We start from the raw sequence: 17348 nt of genomic DNA, 5'->3' as shown, positions 1-17348 counted from the left end.
TYGTGGGGCAGTGACAGAGGGGATATGGGGTCCTCCCTGTGGTCACCCACTACCCCGTCCTCCTTGCAGCCAGGATGGGAAGTTTGAGCTCGCCCCCCTCACCCGCTGGGGCTTCTGCACTTTGAAATGCAAACCTGCCTTTCAATGCAAATGCTGCGAGAGGTTGGGCCCAATAAAAGCCTGTGGGCAGGGAGGTGCCTGGCCCCAGGACAGGCTCCCCAAGGCGCCCAGGTGAGCGGTGGCGAAGGAGGGGCGGCCAAACCCCAGCGGCCGCAGTCGCGGCTCAGCGGCGCAGCATGAGCGCGGGGACGGCCCGGGAAGATGTACGTGGGATATCTTGTGGATAAGGACACCAACATGTATCCCAGCCCGGTCCGGCACCCCAGCCTCAACCTCAGCCCCCAGAACTACGTGCCGGGGCCACCGCAGTACTCGGACTTCGCCAGCTACCACCATGTGCCGGGGATTAACAACGACCTGCACCACGGGCAGCCGGCAGCTGCCTGGGGCTCTCCCTACACCCCTGCCAAGGAGGACTGGCATTCCTACGGGGCCGCTGCGACGCCTTCCACTGCCAGCCCGGGGCAGTTTGCATTCAGCCCCCCAGATTTTAACCCCATTCAGCCTCCGGGCTCTGGACTGCTGCCCCCACCCATCAGCAGCTCGGTCCCCCAGCTCTCTCCTAATGCCCAGAGACGCACCCCGTACGAGTGGATGAGGCGCAGCATTCCCAGCACCAGCAACAACGGTAAGGGAACCCGCAGTCCTGCACCCCTGCGCCATCCTCAGAGCAGAGGATCCCTGGGCTTGGAGATCTGCAGGGCCGGATCCTGCTCTGTGGCTCTCCCTGCACAGGGACTGCCAGAGGGACAGCAGGCTTGGCCTACTCTTGGTGTAGCACCCAGTCCCCAAAGAGCAGGGGAGCTTTGAGGTGGCAGAGGCTGAGGATCAGCAGGGAGGGTGCTGTGCTACACTGGTGGCAGTTGGGCTTATATGGCTGGAAAGTCCTTTTCCCCAGCTSGTCCCTATCCCAGCACCCTGCCCTTGCCCGTGGCCACTGGGAAGGAAGGGCAGAGCCAGAGACAGCAGGATCCAAATGGGATGTTGGATGGGGGGAGTCTCAAAAGTGCAAGGATGAGTGTGGGGGGCTGCAGCTGTAGGTGAGAGTTGTGAGCTGGCTGTGTGAGAGGCCGTACTTGCTGGGTGTGCACATGTGTGTGTGAAAGGTGCCTGATGCTGTGTGTGTGGCTAAGGAATGAGCTGTGTGTGTATCCGTGCCCTGTGTGTATATCCATACTGTGTGTGTATCCGTGCCCCGTGTGTGTATCCATGCCATGTGTGTATCCGTGCTGTGTGTGTATCCATACTGTGAGTGTATCCATGCCCTGTGTGTGTCCATGCCCTGTGTGTGTAGCCATGCTCTGTGTGTGTATCTGTGCTCTGTGTGTATCCGTGTACCGTGTGTGTATCCGTGCTGTGTGTATCCGTGCTCTGTGTGTGTATCCGTGCTCTGTGTGTATCCGTGCTGTGTGTGTATCCGTGCCCTGTGTGTGTATCTGTGCCCCATGTGTGTATCCGTGTTCTGTATGTGTATCTGTGCTATGTGTGTATCTGTGCCCAGTATGTGCACACGTGCACACGGTGGATTCAGTGGGGTTCTGCAGCTCTGTGTGAGTGTGCAAGGCCCCGTGAGCCGTGTGTGTGCACAGGCAGTGTCACCAGGGTTGTGTGGGGCAGGTTCTGTGCTCAGTGTGTGTGCAGGGTGCTGTACAAGGACAGTGTTGTGCACTGTGTGTGTGTGAGGGGCAGTGTGGTGGGGACAGTGCCACGTGGAGGGTGGCTGTGGGTGCTGCAGGTGCACGAATAGCTGTGCGTGTCCAGCGCTGCGGGAAAGGGTGCCCTGGCTCCTGTGGTTATCTCTGGCCTGGCACCGAGTGGTCATGCTGTCCCCTGGGTCCTGTCCCCACATCCTCGGGGTCCTGTCCCTGCTGAACTCCTGACCTGGGGGAAGGTCTGGGTGACCCCAGCCCCCTGCTCGCCCTGCTGCCCACTTCAAAGGCGGTGGGCAGGTCCCCCTTGGGGCCAGCCCAAATTGACAAGGGCTTCTCTTTGTCATGGAGATGGTGGCCGGCTCCTTTGGCAGCGAGGTGAGGTTCGAGCTCTTTGTCCTGACCTACCCTCACCCTTTCATCTTCCCAGCCTGGACCCTTCCCAGTGGGACCCACGGGGCTTGCCTGAGCCCTGTCCCTCTGCTGTGCTGGCCGTGGGCTCCTCAGAGCACTGCTGGGGCCAAACTCACTGCAGGGGTGGCTGTGGGCATCTCTCAGGAGCGAGATTGCTTCGAGTGACTGCTGCTCCATGTCYCTGGAATCAGGGTCAGGGCTCTCTGTTTGCAAAGTGTCTCCAGTTTTYGGCTTGTTTTTGGCTCCACACTATTCCCAGGGGCCATGGCCCGTGTAAGGGTCTTATGCAAAGCTGCCTGAGGTCTTCCAGCATGGAAAATATCAACTCGTGTTCCTAGAATCAGGCAGGGATGGGGACCAGTGACTGCAGTGGAGCAGGCAGAACATCCTGACAAAYGGAAAAAACCCAGCCCCAGTCTGGAAAGAGAAGGGGAGAGGCAGGCTGGTATTTCCTGTCCCATTTTAAGCACTGAATGTAACTATTTAGGAAAAATGGCTCCCCCCACATGCAGTGATGGAGACCCACAGGCGTGCCAGGGCTGACAGCTTCCCTCTGCCCGGGGTGGAAGGGGGAATGTCMTGTGCAGCCCTCCCCTGCAGCTGGGACCCTGCCACTCCTGCAGGTTTTGTAGCTYTGAACATCTCGGTTTCTTCTGAGAAGAGAGGTGGGAGGGAAAACTAATGGGGAAGGAAAGCCATCGGCACACCTCTCCCTTGGATCAAGGGCATGGGTTTACACCCAGCAGTGGGGCCGAGATAAAAACAGGGGCTTGAAAGTGCCTCTGATTGAGTCAGACAACAATTGAATTGATTGGATTCTGGAAAAATATCATTAGTTGCTCAGTTTGTATCTCTTAGATCAAATACATACAAAGGAACAAACAAATCAGCCTTGTTCCTCTCACACGCAGAGGAGCTGCCCCAGCCCCACTATAGCGATGCAGGGCTGGATGCTGGGGTGAAAAACTCTTTCTTGGGGGATTTCCTTAGGATGGATGACCAATAAGCTCAATTTCTAAGTCACCCACGGATTAAAGATCTGTTCTTGCACCTTTGCTGGTGCTGCTGGTGCCAAGCAGCTGCAGGATTTGGCCGTGGTGGGACCATGAGCYGGGAGATGCTGGGATGCAGCTGGTGCTTTCCAGTGCTGCCCTTTCAATAAAAGTCTCCATTAGGCTTGAAAGAGAGTAGGGCAGAGATGGTTTGACAGATAAAGGTGAAGTTCTTAGATGAATCATTTTATTGAAATCAATAAACTGGACTTTAATCAGTCTGGATTGATAAACTCCCCACCTCACTGTAGTGGGAATAGGAAATGAATACACAGAGTTTTTTGCTGTAAATATCAACAGTTTCATTGTGAATGCTATAAATCATAATACTTTAGAGGGTTGTAAATTAATGTTCCCTTTCTGTCTTGGCACATATAAACAGCTCCTGRCCATAGTTTGAAAGCTTTTGGGGAAGAGCTGCGTGGTAGTAAAACAAAATGTTATGCAGGGAATATGAGTGTGCTAGGCACTTCTGCAAATGTGATCCAGAGCACAAGAAAAATCAATGAGAAATCTCCCAGTGACTCATTGCAGAGTCAGGCTTTCCAGGGGGATGATTTTATGTACCTGTAGCTACATTCTTGTGTGTTTCACCCGGCTGAGCTGAGATAACCCTGCACAAAGGGATTACAATGCCACTTACTGGCAATGGGGAGTTGAAGGGAACTGAGCTGGAAGATGTCCCCAGGCCCCATTTCTCTCTCCAATGTCACCTCCTTTTCTGCCCATAAAGCCTTCACTAGCAGCGTTTCAGAGCCTCATGCTTCCTCCTTATGCACAATTATTTGCAAACTTCCCTGTGAATTGCACCCTGGGTTTATAAAAAGCTCAGGAAGGTGGCTGGAAGCGGGGCTGGCTGGACTTTGAAATTCACCCTCTTCTCGTTAGTCATGCAAATCCTCAGATACTGCCTCGGGTCTGGCTTTTAGGTCACTAATTGAGCAGGGGCCGCAGTGCTAAATATTGCAAGTGAAAGTGCAATTGGAGCATTCCTTGGGGAGGCAAATGTGCTCATGTGGCAGCAATGCCCACGGTGCCTGGGCAGCTTTTGGGGTGATGGAGAGCAAGCAGTGATGCTCTGAGCATGTGGTGATTGGCTGGATGTGCAGTTTTCCATCTCAGTTTTAGTATTTCTAGGTCAGTTTTGCAGCTCTGTTTATTTTCCTAGTGGGGCCCATGAACGATGGGGGAAAGAGTAAAAATCCCAATAATGAAACAGAAACATTTCCCCTGAGCTGCTGGGATTCGTGCCCTACTTGGCATGTTTTGGGGTGATGGTGTTGGCTGGAGGACAGTGCATTTCCCTGCATGGGGAGCTGCTCTTTAGGACAGGCTCATTCCCTGTGAGACCCTTCACTGCACCGGGACATTTGGGGTGCATGCTTCAGGTCCCATCAGTCTCCTCTTGAATTATTAACCCACAACCTGCTCCTGGCCCCAGCTGAGGTTTGTTAACTGCTTATCCTGCTGGCCAAGGTACAGGCCTCTCAAACTTTCCAAGAATTGACTTTCCTTGAACAAAAAGGGCTTCCCTGGAGCTCTGGCAGTACCTACGTGATGGGCTTGGCTGGCTAATACCCCGGGATTAGCAGAGGGACACTTTAAACCTCTGGCCAATGACAGATATTTCCTATAGGGGACCCTTCAAGGACACCCTCTCCAGTCCTGTTAGCTTTGTGATCACTTGGATAAGGGGCTGGATGCTTCCTCCACACTGCCCCATGGCAAGGATGGTCCAAACCCTGGATTTGGGGGCTGCAAATCAGGGACAGGAATCCCAGTGTGTAGATGGGACCCCCACTGCCTTGCTCTCCTCCTCCTCCCACTGCAGATGAGCCCCATCCAGGCAGGCTGGGGTGAGCTGGGTCAGGGCTGGGTGCTCTGGTGATGCTCTGAATCAGGCTGTGTCCGTCCCACATGTGCCAGCAGCCCATGTGTCACCGTGGCACTCCCCGTCCTCCCGCGCTGCCGCAATCTTTGACCCAGCACAGGAGCCAGGCTGGCAGCACTCAGCTCAGGGCTTATAAAACAAGGCAACAACTGAAGGGCTCTGCCMGTTGCCAAAATAAAGGATTCAATCACTGCAGGGCTGGGAAAGACTTGCCCCAGCACCCAGCTTCAGGCTGCTGCCCCYGGGGTTGAAGGATCTCTGGTTGTGTTGTCCATGTCCAAGAATATGGGGTTGTGATGGGGAGCTTGCTTGCAGCGAGGAATCTGCTCTTTAATCTCTTGGGGTTTGCACSTTCTGGGAGGAGGATGAGGTTTGCAGGAGGGGTGTCCTCACCAATGGGTGTGGCTGTGGGTGCAGCTCTGCAAAACACAGCCAGGGCCAGCCTGTGCTCCTGTGCACTGGTCTGCACTCTCCAAACCCGGCTCTTTGACCGGGTGTTTCTGCCCTTTCCCTGCCTGACTGTGCTGTGCACCAAGCCTGGGCACTGCCTCCCAGCCCTGTCAGTCCCACAACCCCCGGGCATGCATTCCCCAGCCACACACCTGCACTTAGAGCAAAGCCTTTTTGGGAACACGGGGTGTGATCCTCAGTGAGCAGGAGACCAGAAAGCCATTGGGTCAGTTTGGCGAGTGAAATGTTTCTAGTGCTCTCCAAACCAAGCTGAACCAGGTTTTATTGCTGCCTGGTGCACGTGGGAGAGCTGCAGTTTGCTCTGAAGCCTTTGGCACCAGGAAGAAATCCCCAGGTTGTGTGAGGTGAACCATCATGGAGAGAGCTACCCTGGGTGCAGCAGCACACAAGTCCTGCCTCAACCCTGATGGCTCAAATGCCCATTTTTCCAGAGCAGAGCTGGGGATGCTTTGGCAGAGTCCATTCAGTGAGGATTCATCCAGAATTCCTTCCCTCCCCAGCACCGAGACATTAAATAAGTACAGAGAGGATGTGTGGTTCCTCTCACCCAGTTTTTGACACCCAGCCCTTGTCTAAATCCCAAGTGTTGTGGCAGAGGAATGATCTCAGGATCTCGGGAAGGTTTGCCCTCCAGAGGGGGTCGTTTCTCACTGGCGGTGATGAAACAAGAGCCACATGGCTCCGGTCCTTCAGCCATCCCATCCATCACTCCTCTGCTTCCTGCGGCTGAGGGGAAAGAACTGAGGATATGGAAGTATGCAAGGGAATGGGGAAGGCTTGTGAAAACCGTGAGCTGCTGGTTCCCAGCACTCAGGGAGTGTGAGGGGCTCGGGTTTATCCCCCCTCCCAGGCCACAGAGGAGCGTGGGTGTTTTGGAGGGGCTGCTGGAGCTGGAGAGAAAGGAGGGGGAAAAATGAATGTGGGGAGGGGGTGAACAGAGAGGCCATCAGAGCAGACTTTGGGGCTCCCGTTTCCAGTCGGTTTAGGGATGGTGACATGAGCTGGGCTGCGTGTCCCCAGCATCACCTCTGCACACTGTGGCTCCCATCACCGCTGCTCGGCAGAGGGAGCATCGACCCCTCTGCACGCAGGCAGCTGGAGCACATCTGGCTGCCAGATGAGGGTGGCTCCAGCCAGCCTGGAGGCTCCTGAGCTTTAGGAGCCGACCCCCGCGCTTTCCTGGGCCTGGGGTCTCTTCATGGGGCATTGCTCTGCTGCCTGTCCTCAGTTTTGTGGGGGTGTGAGAGGGATTTCCTGCCATGGAGCTGCAGAAGGACTGGGGATTAAACTGTCCAGGGAATCCCATGGCTCTGACCCTGGCACTCCACTCTGGTTTAGAACTGCCTCTGTGCCTCAGTTTCTCCAGCTGCTGCATTGCCTAAACTCTGCCAGGGAATAAGGACATTTTTCCTTGATCCTTTCCCTGGGGAGAAATGCCAAATCCTGATAGAACACTAAYTCCMTTGGGATGGGRGGATTTTATCCTCTTTGCAAKGAGATGCTGCTCATTCMGSATGGAGCAGCTTTATCATGGAGMRGAAGTGCCCACACAGAGGGGCAGYCTGGCACCGCCTGCACTTTACCTCCAGTGTGGACCAGCTCTTTCCCAGGTGCTCCGGGGTGACAGAGCCTTTATACCTGGTGGTTTTCAGCATTATTTCAATATTGTAATGCCATCAGACAGTGTATGACCAGGTCCCAGTACAGATGGGCAGACAAGGCTGGACAGACAGAGCCAGTATGAGGGGCAGAGCAGCCCCAGGAAGGTGGGACCAGGCAGGATGGATCCACACAGAGCCAGCACCCAGCAAGGTGTGAGAGCTGCTGGGGCAGCAACGCCTCCATCCCCTCTGCCAGCACTTCCTCTACAAAGCAATATCCAACGTGTCCCCAGGCTTTGGGACGTCTGCTGTGGGGGGCAACAGCCATCACCACCACGGGCTCTCATCTCAGTGCCTCTGGCCACCCTGGCTTCCCTGATCAGGCCGTGATGGCTGCACAGCAGCTTCCCMCCAAGCCTGAGTTTGTGGCTGTGGTGATTTTGAGCTGCTTTGACCTATGAAATAGAGACTTTCAGAAAAGCACTGCAGTTTATGGTCCTGGCTGCTGGCAGCTGTGCTGCTCCTGCTGTAGCTGGGAGAAGTGTGTCCCATGGATGGGGATCCTCCATCTGGAGCAGGGCTGATCCCCTTGTAAAATTCCAGCTTTTGCTCCTTTGCTATTTCCCACCTCCACCCAGGGTGCCACTGCCACCCCACACACTCTTTCCTCCCTGGTTTGAACCAGCCCCTTCCCTGCTGTTCTTAGAGCTGCTCAGCACCAGTCTCACATTCTCATATTCTCAATCTGTTAAGGTTTTTGGGGCACAGTTTTTCACTTAAAGCCCCACTTTGGGCAGTCCAGGACTGGAGATGGTGAAATAYCCCCTTCCTGGCAGCCTCCCCTGTGGCTGTGAGGGTGCAGAGCTTGGGATGGTGCACACAGGGATCAGGTTTGATTCTCCCTCACCCTGCCAGGCTCCAGATCCAGCCCAGGGCGGGAGCTCTGTCAGCCTGTCCTGGGGCAGGGTTGCTGTGGGGGTCAGGACTCCATCCCCCTGTGTGTGTTCGTGCACACTCGGGAGCGCGTCCCTTGGGGTTTGCACAGCACATTAAAGCTATTCCCTTATCTAATCGTGGCTCAGGTGAGTGCTATTAGGGTTACACATTAACAGCAGTAACGATACCCTCTCCCCACGCAGTCATTGGCCCTGCCTTGATCCCAAAGCCGAAACCATTCCCACTGGCCCCATGGATGACTCTGGCTGTCCAAGCAGCTCCTTTGCCTGGGCTTTTGGGGACAAGCAGGAGGGGCTGTAAATGCACAGCAGGGTTGGAAGGGCCTGACAACTGTGCTAAGAGACACCACTGGCACCCCCTCTGCCCCCCATCCACGCTCCCCCCTGGGGCAGCAGCCCCAGCCCCAGCCATGGGATGGGAGGATTTTATCCTCTTTGCAAGGAGATGCTGCTCCATTCCAGCCTGTTTCACCCTTGCCAGGCTTGGCTGGAAATGCGGGAGCACTTCCATCCCTCTCTTTGGACGTAGGCATGGAGGCTCCCCATAAGGAACCAGATTGGCTCGTCCCGAATTTCCTCTTTCTTTTCACAGAGCCATAAAAAGTCTCCAGGAGAGARTTAAGTGTAACCCAGCATTCACATTCAAGGCAGTTGAATTATTCATTGTCAATAGTATTTCTTGCAAATCCTTTTCTTTTCCTTGTGAATCACCCGCAGTACATCCCCGAATTCAGCAAACATCCGAAACCAGCAATTAGGGGAGGTGAATAACTTTCTATCTCTGGCTTGGTCATGAGCCCTCTGTTTTGAGTCTTTTCTACCTGATATTGAGCAGCAAGTGATGATGTTGACACTGATAGTGAGCCTGGTGCCCAGGTCACCCAGTGACGGCTCTGCCAGCCCTGAGGCAAAGCACAACCTCCACCCAGGATGAAGSATGAAGAAGGAATAACAAAGAACAGGCTGTGATGGATCTATTTACAGCTGCAGCAGGAAATAATAATTCCTACTGAAATTCATGGCATATGTGGTATTCACAAACCGCCTTATTTCTTTAGTCTTTAATTTTGTTTTTTACTATATCTGTCAACACCTTCATTCTCCAGGTGCTCCTTTTTTCCAAACAGTGGTATTCAAATAACAACATTGCAAGTAGGATAATTTTAAAGTTATTATCTCTTTAGAGAGGTATTTGCTTTCAAATGAAAAAAAGAAAAAGAAAAAAAGAAAAAGATAAATCTATGAGAAAGAAAAAAACTTGGAGGAGTCCCTGAGCCTGGAGCAGCCAGAAGGAGCCCAGTTTCTCACGGAGCTGCTAAACCTCACATAAATCTCCACCAGTGCATCTGGTTTGTTCTGTAACTTCTCGGGAATTGCTGCATTTGCAGATTTAGCAGCGGTCCCTCCTGGGCTGGGGTGCAGAAGTTCTTTYCATGCCGGTGAACCCTTCCCCTGCAGGGTGGCGAGAGGCAGCTGTGACCCCGGGAAGGACGAGGGAGGGTGCAGGTCCTGCATGGGCTGGTGCCCCAGCACAGCTCCAGCCAGCAGTGTCCCCTGTGGGCACTTTGGTGTGGAGTGTCACAGCTGCTGTGTGCCAGGCTGGGGACAAGTGCCTGGCAAAGCTGCCACAGACCCCTTGTGTGAACCACTGAGTTCAGCTGTGCCTCTGCAGACATTCCACATRCACCTTGCTCAATCAATTTAACCTTTTTTACCCTGTTTTAACCCCCAGAGCCACCCTGTGTGGTCAGAGGCAGGTTTGACCTGGTGGTGAGGAGGGATTAGGTGTTCGCTTCCCGTCAGCCCTGGGATGAGCCCGGCTCCCCACTCCCTGAAACCGTCACAAAATCCATCCCATCCCTCAGGTACAACTTAGTGGCTGAAGTCTATTCCTGCTGCTGGACTCTGGTTCTGTTCCTGGTCATGTTGCAGCTTTGCTGGGCTCCTTCCCTCTTCCATGGATCACTGGAGAGTTTTGGTGCTTTTTGGGGTCTGTGCTGGGACCCTGAGCCATCACCCCATCAGTCACTCTGTGCTGAGCCTGTGCCAGCACCACCAGGAGCAGTGGCAGGAGGACACAGACAGGGGCACAGCCATGGAAATTGGGCTCTGATTTGAATTGAGTGAGTGCAGCTTGTGTGCCTGGGAGTGGGACGAGATGCCCTCCATGCCCATCCCAGGTCTCACTTGTTCCCACTTGTGTTTTCACACCTTATTTGCTCTGTGGTCAATGACATGAGCTGGGTCTTCAYGGGTCCTGCTTATTCAGTAGAAAACCAGCTGCCTTCTTCCATCCCATATGGGATGCAAGAGAAATGACCCCAAGGGAGCCCCTCTGCCACCTGCAGTAGCCATGGCTTGTCTTATCTTCAGCTCTTTTAATTTAAGAAGTGTCCTAGGCAAGTCTCTATCTCTTTGCAGTGGGACAGCAGGAGACAGACACTGCCAAAATAAAACTGAGCTGGTTGACAAAGAGATTTTCAGCCTGGATGTTGGGGTTTTGCTCCGTGGAGGTTTTCTGATATCTTATTAGGGTGTCTAAAGCCCAGTTTTCCTTTGCACCACCTAAACTCCTGCTTCCACTGGGATGGTGTCAGAATTTAATTGTATTGCTGAGACTGCCCAGTGTCCATCTGATTTGGCCAAAATTGGTGAATGTGCCAAGGTCTCATTAGGGAGAACAGATGCAGGATGGGAGGCACACAAAGATCCCCTTTCCTGGCAGAACCAGGCTGCAAGCAATGCACTTGGGGCCACTAGAAATCCCTTCCTGCACGTTTCCAGCAGTGATGGGCAGTATCCTGTCCACACTGACACACCTAGGACAGCCCCAGGGAAATCCATGGAGCTGTTCTGAGCTTGCTCCCTCTCCTTCCCACAGCAGCACTGCTCTCAGCATCAGAGAYTCAGGAGAAGGTGGGCAAACACTGCCAGGCAAACAAATGGCCAGGCATCATCATCATCACTCTCAACTCCCTGGAACAGGATTTTGTAATTTTGGGTGGAGAAGCAAATATTCACAGCTGTGTTTATTCCCTGCCTATGGGCTCTTCAGCTCTCAGGGATGCTCCCTCCCCTCAGCTCCCCATCCTCCCCCCTCAGCTCACCCCAACTCTGCTCTCTCTGCCAGGCAAGACCAGGACAAAAGACAAGTACCGGGTGGTGTACACGGACCACCAGCGCCTGGAGCTGGAGAAGGAGTTCCACTACAGCCGCTACATCACCATCCGCCGCAAGGCCGAGCTGGCCGCAGCCCTGGGGCTGACCGAACGGCAGGTCAGTGCTGCAGCGTCCTGCAAAACCACCTCCTGGGTGGAGATGAGGATAGGGAGGGCAAGGGCTGTGGCCCAAGCAGTTAGAGGAGTCCCTACCTCGCTCCTCAGACATCCCTTCTTGTCCAAACTTTGGGATGCCCTCCCTGCCCCATGGGGACTGATGTCTATCATCCTCCCCTGCATCCGTCCTCGTCTCTGCATTGCCATCTTTTCCTTTCTGCAGGTGAAAATCTGGTTTCAGAACCGGAGGGCGAAGGAGAGGAAGGTGAACAAGAAGAAGCTGCAGCAGCAGAGCCAGCCCAGCAGCACCACCACGCCGACCCCGCCGGCTGTCAGCACRCTGGGACCCATCGGGGGCCTCTGCAGCACCAACGCCCCCAACCTCGTCTCCTCATCTCCACTGACGATCAAGGAAGAATTCATGCCTTAACCCTCTTCACCAGCTACAGACCCCAAGAGAAAAGCACTATGCAGCAGAGCYCAGCCAGCCCATGTGCTCTGAAGGGTGACAGCCTCTTCTAAAGACATGACTGTCCCTGGCTGAACTGATGGCCAGACAGCGAGGCTGGGCGAGGTGGCACTGGGACCTTCCCAAGGGACTGTGAAAAACACAGGTTAGGTACTGCTCTCCCTTAGGAATGACACACCAGTCTGGTTTTTAGTCCTTGCGGCCCAGGGCAAGGTCCTGATGCCAGCAGAAGGAAGAGGGCAATAGTGGAGGAGGGCTTTGCCATGGTGCTCCAGGTACTTCCTTTGGTGCTCCTGGTAATCCAGCTGCCTGGTGCTTTTGGGCAGTTTGAACAAGACTGAAGTAAAAAAAAAAGACCTGGCTGGACTCAAAGCAAAATGAATTTCTGCTGAGCTGGTGTCCTGGGAAGTGGGGTGAGGAGGACACAGAGCAAGTTGGGCTCTGGGAACCAGGCAAGACCCTCAGCTGTAGGATGTGACGTGGTAGCCCTTCAAACCACGGTGACGGGGGCAAGCTGGAGCACATCCTTGACACGAATACCCGAGCATGCCTGCCCTTGTCCCCAGTGACCCTGGCAGTGCCCAGCCCTGCATCCCCAGCTCTGCCCCTGCAGCCACACAGAGCCATGTGGAGGCATCTCCTGGCTCCCCTGGCTGTGCCATGGCAAGGTGGCACTGCAGCCACCCTCCACCTGGAGCACAGGGAGAGGGTAGAAGGGAGCCTGGCAAAGGCACTATGAGGGCAGACCACCCTGCTGGGCCCTTTTCCTATTTTCTTTAAAACTACAGATTTTGTCCTCACTGTCTCCCTCTCCTCCATGCACTGCACTCCCTCTCACCCACCRTGTTCCCTAGGCCAGGTAGCTAAACCCCATCCATCCTACTGCTGAACTGCAGCTGAGAAGTCCCTTCATTCTGCTGAGTCTTGACCATTGTAAAGGCTCAGGTTAATGTACAGGCCAGTTTTAGTTCCCCCAAAGCTCAGTGGGGCACAGCTGGGGCACATCTGGGGCACAGGAGGGTCTGTGGCTCCTGCTCGGGGCTGCACCAAGCGCTCCTCAKCTGTGGCTTCCMAAGACCAAGASAGGGGTGAGGGAGCACAAGCCTTGYATGGTGGCTCGTGTGACATTTCTCWGCATTTTYACCCCARTYTGTGGGAAGATGGAGCAGCAGGCACRTCCCTGCTGCCTGAAGAGMRCCCAGCCAAACCCTCACATCCCACCTGGCACTGCTTGTGCCTCACATCCCTTGGCCACACCATCCACTGCCAGCCCCCGCTGCTCCCAGCCCCCTCAAAACAAAGTGCTGTGGCTTTTACAGGTGCATCCCTGTTATCCCACAGTGTCCACTGCTCTGCTCCAGCTTTCAAAGGCTTTGGGTCTCCCTCCTGCCAGTGACACTCCCCACAGCCACTGTTACCAGCCATGCTCGGTGATGAGGACAAACATTTGCATCCACTCAGGACCTCAGCTCAGTTTTTGTGTATATAAGGCAGAACTGGTTTTCCTTTTTATTTTTTAGKCATCAGTGAAAATAAAAACAAGCAKGAATCCTGCGTGRCACAGGTTTGTTGCTGTCATTSCCAGCCCRTGGTGCTGTGGCAGGGGAAGGTGGCAGCTCCAGGGTCGCACTGAGTGCAGCCAAGGTTGGAAAGGGAGTCTTGAGGCAGCACAGTGTGTCCACCCCACAGGGGATTGCACGGCTCCTATCATGGCATGGCACTGCCACGTCTCATTCCTGAGAGGGATGGCAGTGCTGGTGACCCAGCAGCTGCAAACTCGCAGCACTGGAGACACGGGGAGAGAGGGTGAGGCCATGGCTGGGCTGGCAGAGGCCAAAGAACAAGGCCAGCTGCGGCTGCCTCCGTTGGCGCCTCCTGGTCTCTAATCTCATTTTATGGCTGYCGATGGGCTGAATATCCTCCTTGTCCAAGATGAACAAACAGAGAATGAGGATGTGAGATAGGGCCTGGGACAGCTGGCACTGGTGCCTGACACTCTCCCCTCTCCATCCCATCAGTGTGCCCCTTGTTAGCAGGGCACTGAGCAAGGGGTYACCCCAAATGGCTCCTCCAGCCCCAAAACTCCTCCCAGTGCCGAGCATTGCCTGGGAAGAGGTGGGGAAGAGGTGTGTTGAGGTGCCAGGGCACGGCAGCTGGCTGTCTTGGCGGGATACCTGAAGCAGGATAAAGTCCTTGTGGGYGGAGGAGATGGAGGAGCAGGAACAGGATGAGGTGGCATTGCTGAGAGAGGGACAGAGCAAAGGGTTTGTTCCTGCAATTGCAACAGAGGCTGCACCTACTGCTGCACCTACCACTGCACCCTGGTGACCCCGCACTCACCAGCACAGTGCCAGGCTGTCCATGGCATGGGAGAACCTCCTCACTGCACCTCTCCAAGGAAACATGGGAAATCAGGAGCTGAAACAAGCAGGGGGAGGCCAAGGCAATAGAGCTGGTGCTGTATAGGAAAGGGATGGGATGGGATGGGATCAGCCACCTGCCCAAAGGGCTGGGCTGGGGAAACTGGGGCTGCTTCTGTGAGCAGATTCCAGCAGGGTCCCCATGTGGGGCCAGGCTTCCCCACACTCATCATCCTCCCTCACCTCTGCCTGTAATACCCAATTTTGTCATGCCACATGGAGACCCGCGGCAGAATCCTACCCTGGCCGGGGATTGGGGCCGTGTCAGCCCAGCACTGGGCATCACCATCGTCTGCAAGGGGGCAGGGGAGGGGAACGGGGTCCTGGTGAGGGTGAAACGTGCATCTCCCAAATTCACCTGCAGTGCAGGGCAGCCTGCAGGGCGGTGAGGGCTGGGACAGAGGGAAGATGCTCTGCCGCCCGCCCAGAGAGGCTGCGGGTGCCGTTGACAGGATGAAATTCCAACTGATACCCTAATCTGGCGCCTGCCTGTTTGCACAGCAGGGTAAAAGTCCAGGGAGCCGTGGGCTGTGCCCTTGGGTCCCTGCCACCCGTGTGTGCACAGGGAGCCGGCGCTGGCGGGAAGAGGCAATAAATGCACCCACACACCCAGCCACCCCTTCCCCCTACACACACACACGCCCCTTGACCGGSTGACGAAATGCATCTGCCGTGTTCCCCCTCCCATGCCCTCCCCTGTGCCCTGCATCTGCCGTTTGGGCAGGGATGGGTGAACCCTGCAGGGCCCTCCCTGTGCCAGGAAAGGGGCTGGTGGACACCGTGTCCCCACCAGCTTTGGAACTTCTGGTTCAAATCTCCTGGGCACGTGTCCCCTTGATGGTTTCACCCCTGGCAGGTGATGAACACCTGGTTCTGGCACCTGCAGCAGCTGCCTCTCGAGYCACATGTCCCACCTGGAGCCTGGTCCTTATGGGGACAGGCTGCCCTCACAGCCAGGGCACCCCGGGGGCTGTCCTCTACAAGTTCCAGCATTTTCTCCCTGCTCCTCCTCTGCACTTTCCATCAGCTCCCGCTGCCCGGCTTCACCCTTCCTTGGAGAAATCTTGAAGCCATCATCAAAGAAAGGCCAAGCACAGCAGGTGGCCGAGCACAGCCAGCCTGCCAGCAGCCTCCAGCATGGCACATGTCCCAGCAGTGACTAACCAGAGCACCRCAGCCTTGTCGCCTTCCTCGTGTCTGCCACACAGCTCTGGGCACGGTCCCATCTTGTTGCCAGCCACCTTCTCACCTCTTCCTGGGCAGCTGCCACCCGGATGTGTGTGGGCTGCCCATGCAGGGTGGGCAAGGGTGTTTCCCCAGCCTGTGTTCTGCCCTCTCCTTGCCCTCTGGGGTCAGGAAGTGCAGGCAGTGCCAGTGTCAATGCTGCACTGGGATGGAGAGATCCATGCTGTGCTTTGGACTGTGAGAAGGGAAAGGTTTCCTTGGTGTCCCAGGGGTGGCTCAGAGGTGGAGTGGGAGAAAACAAAACTTTCCAGAAAATGCTTGCAAGCCCTGTGTGTGCTACCTGGTGCCAGCCCCTTGAGGATCAGGGCATGGGGACAGTTGTACAATAGTCCTGTCCTCTTCCTGAGCTCTCCTGGGGTTTTGGGAGTCCCTAAATTGCACTGGTCCTTCTGGCTCCGACTGCCCCTGCTGTGTGCTTTTCCATGAAATGGGTTTCTTGCCAGCTCCAGGGCAATGCAAGGCTTGACCCAGCCCTGCAATGCTGCACTGGAACATCCCAGGTGCCTGGGGTGGGATATCTGCTCCCTGGTAGTCCCAGGCGATGAAGAGCTGATGGTGTTACCAGAGTAGCACCAGACAAACCACAAAAGTGATTTCTAGGTACAGAGCATCCTAGAATTGATATCAACATGGACATTTCAGGGCAAAATCAGCCCTGGCTGTCTCTACCGGAAAACACTGCCCTGGACACAAGAGGGCAAAGGCCATGCAGTCTACACAGGAATACAGAATGGTTTGTAAAGAGATCAGCCCATGCTAGGGACAGGTGGCTGGGACAGCTCTAATAAGGTGGCACGAGCCTCTCCCTGTCCATGTCACAGACCTGGCCAGGGGACATCTCCCATTAGGTGGATCCCAAGGGACAAAGTCAAAGTGATTCCGGTTGCACTGGCATGAAAGACAAACAGAGCATCCCTGCCTTGCATGAAGGGTGAGGTGGGGACAGTGCCTGATACAGCCCCGGGCCATCAGCCTGGCCAGCTCCAGGCTCAGCATTCCCAGCCAGCATCCCAGGAGAGGGAGAAGTGAAGGGGAGTCCAGCGCAGGTGGAACCTGCCTGAGTGAATTCCCAAAGATCTTTTTCTTTTTGAGGAAGATGTGAGTGTGTGAAAAGAGATGTTTGTTGGGTTGTGCAGTTTTGCTTTTCCCTCCTTTCCTTGGGAAATTCAGGTAAATACTAGCTCTGAAAGACCCATTGTGCAAATGCCGAGCCACTTCATCAAGCTGGATCCTGCAGAAATGTGCCTTTACGCTCAGGGTCTATTTCCTTTTGGGGAAAATTTTGAGAATTGCTTAGAGGGCTGTAGGAGCATGACTGCTATCAGATGTCCTGGGGATTTACTTTTACATCAGACAGTCTGGGTGCCCTCTGTTTCAACCCTGTCACTGTCCTCCTCATCCCCAGCGCTGCCCACTCAGCCTTAAACCTGAGCAAAGCAGCCAGGCAGAGGTCTGGGTCAGGTTGGAGTCTTAGGGCATTTGCAAGGAAAAGGGATGCATCCAGTGTCAGAGCACCAGGCACAGTCTGGGCATGGACAAGTGGATATTATCAAGGAAAAGAGGCACCACCGTGGGTCCTGAGCTCTCCTGGTCCCACACTGGCCCAGGGGTACGTGGGGCTGTCCCTTCTCCCAGCCACAGAGGAGACATTTCCAGCATCAAAGTGGGAGGAGAAGGCACAGACCAGCTCTGCCACCTCACTGGGAATTGGACTGAGCATGAGGGTGAAAAGATTGCATCTCCCTGGACATCGAGGTTCCAGTATCCCACTGCGGACTCACAGGG

The 17348-nt window shown here is 55.1% G+C and overlaps 2 protein-coding genes across 2 annotated transcripts in view; both read left to right on the top strand.

Moving 5' to 3' along the window:
• Positions 1–296: 296 nt before the first annotated feature.
• On the top strand, positions 297–11927 carry CDX1 (caudal type homeobox 1). Its single transcript, XM_057376032.1, has 3 exons — positions 297–748; positions 11285–11430; positions 11653–11927. The coding sequence occupies exons 1-3, from the start codon at positions 322–324 to the stop codon at positions 11857–11859; spliced, it is 780 nt and encodes a 259-aa protein (XP_057232015.1). The 5' UTR covers positions 297–321; the 3' UTR covers positions 11860–11927.
• Positions 11928–14527: 2600 nt separating this feature from the next.
• The window catches only part of SLC6A7 (solute carrier family 6 member 7), a 16795-nt gene continuing 13974 nt past the window's right edge, over positions 14528–17348 (top strand). Inside the window, exon 1 of the mRNA XM_057376072.1 lies at positions 14528–14644. Coding sequence (XP_057232055.1) covers positions 14528–14644 — 117 coding nt within the window. The remainder of the gene's footprint in view (positions 14645–17348) is intronic.

This window comes from Malurus melanocephalus, unplaced genomic scaffold (genome assembly GCF_030028575.1).
Source record: "Malurus melanocephalus ecotype Western Australia unplaced genomic scaffold, MMel_1.1 scaffold_269, whole genome shotgun sequence".
Lineage (NCBI taxonomy): Eukaryota > Metazoa > Chordata > Aves > Passeriformes > Maluridae > Malurus > Malurus melanocephalus.
The sequence above is the reverse complement of the archived record's forward strand: the minus strand, read 5'-3'. Positions and strand labels throughout refer to the sequence as shown.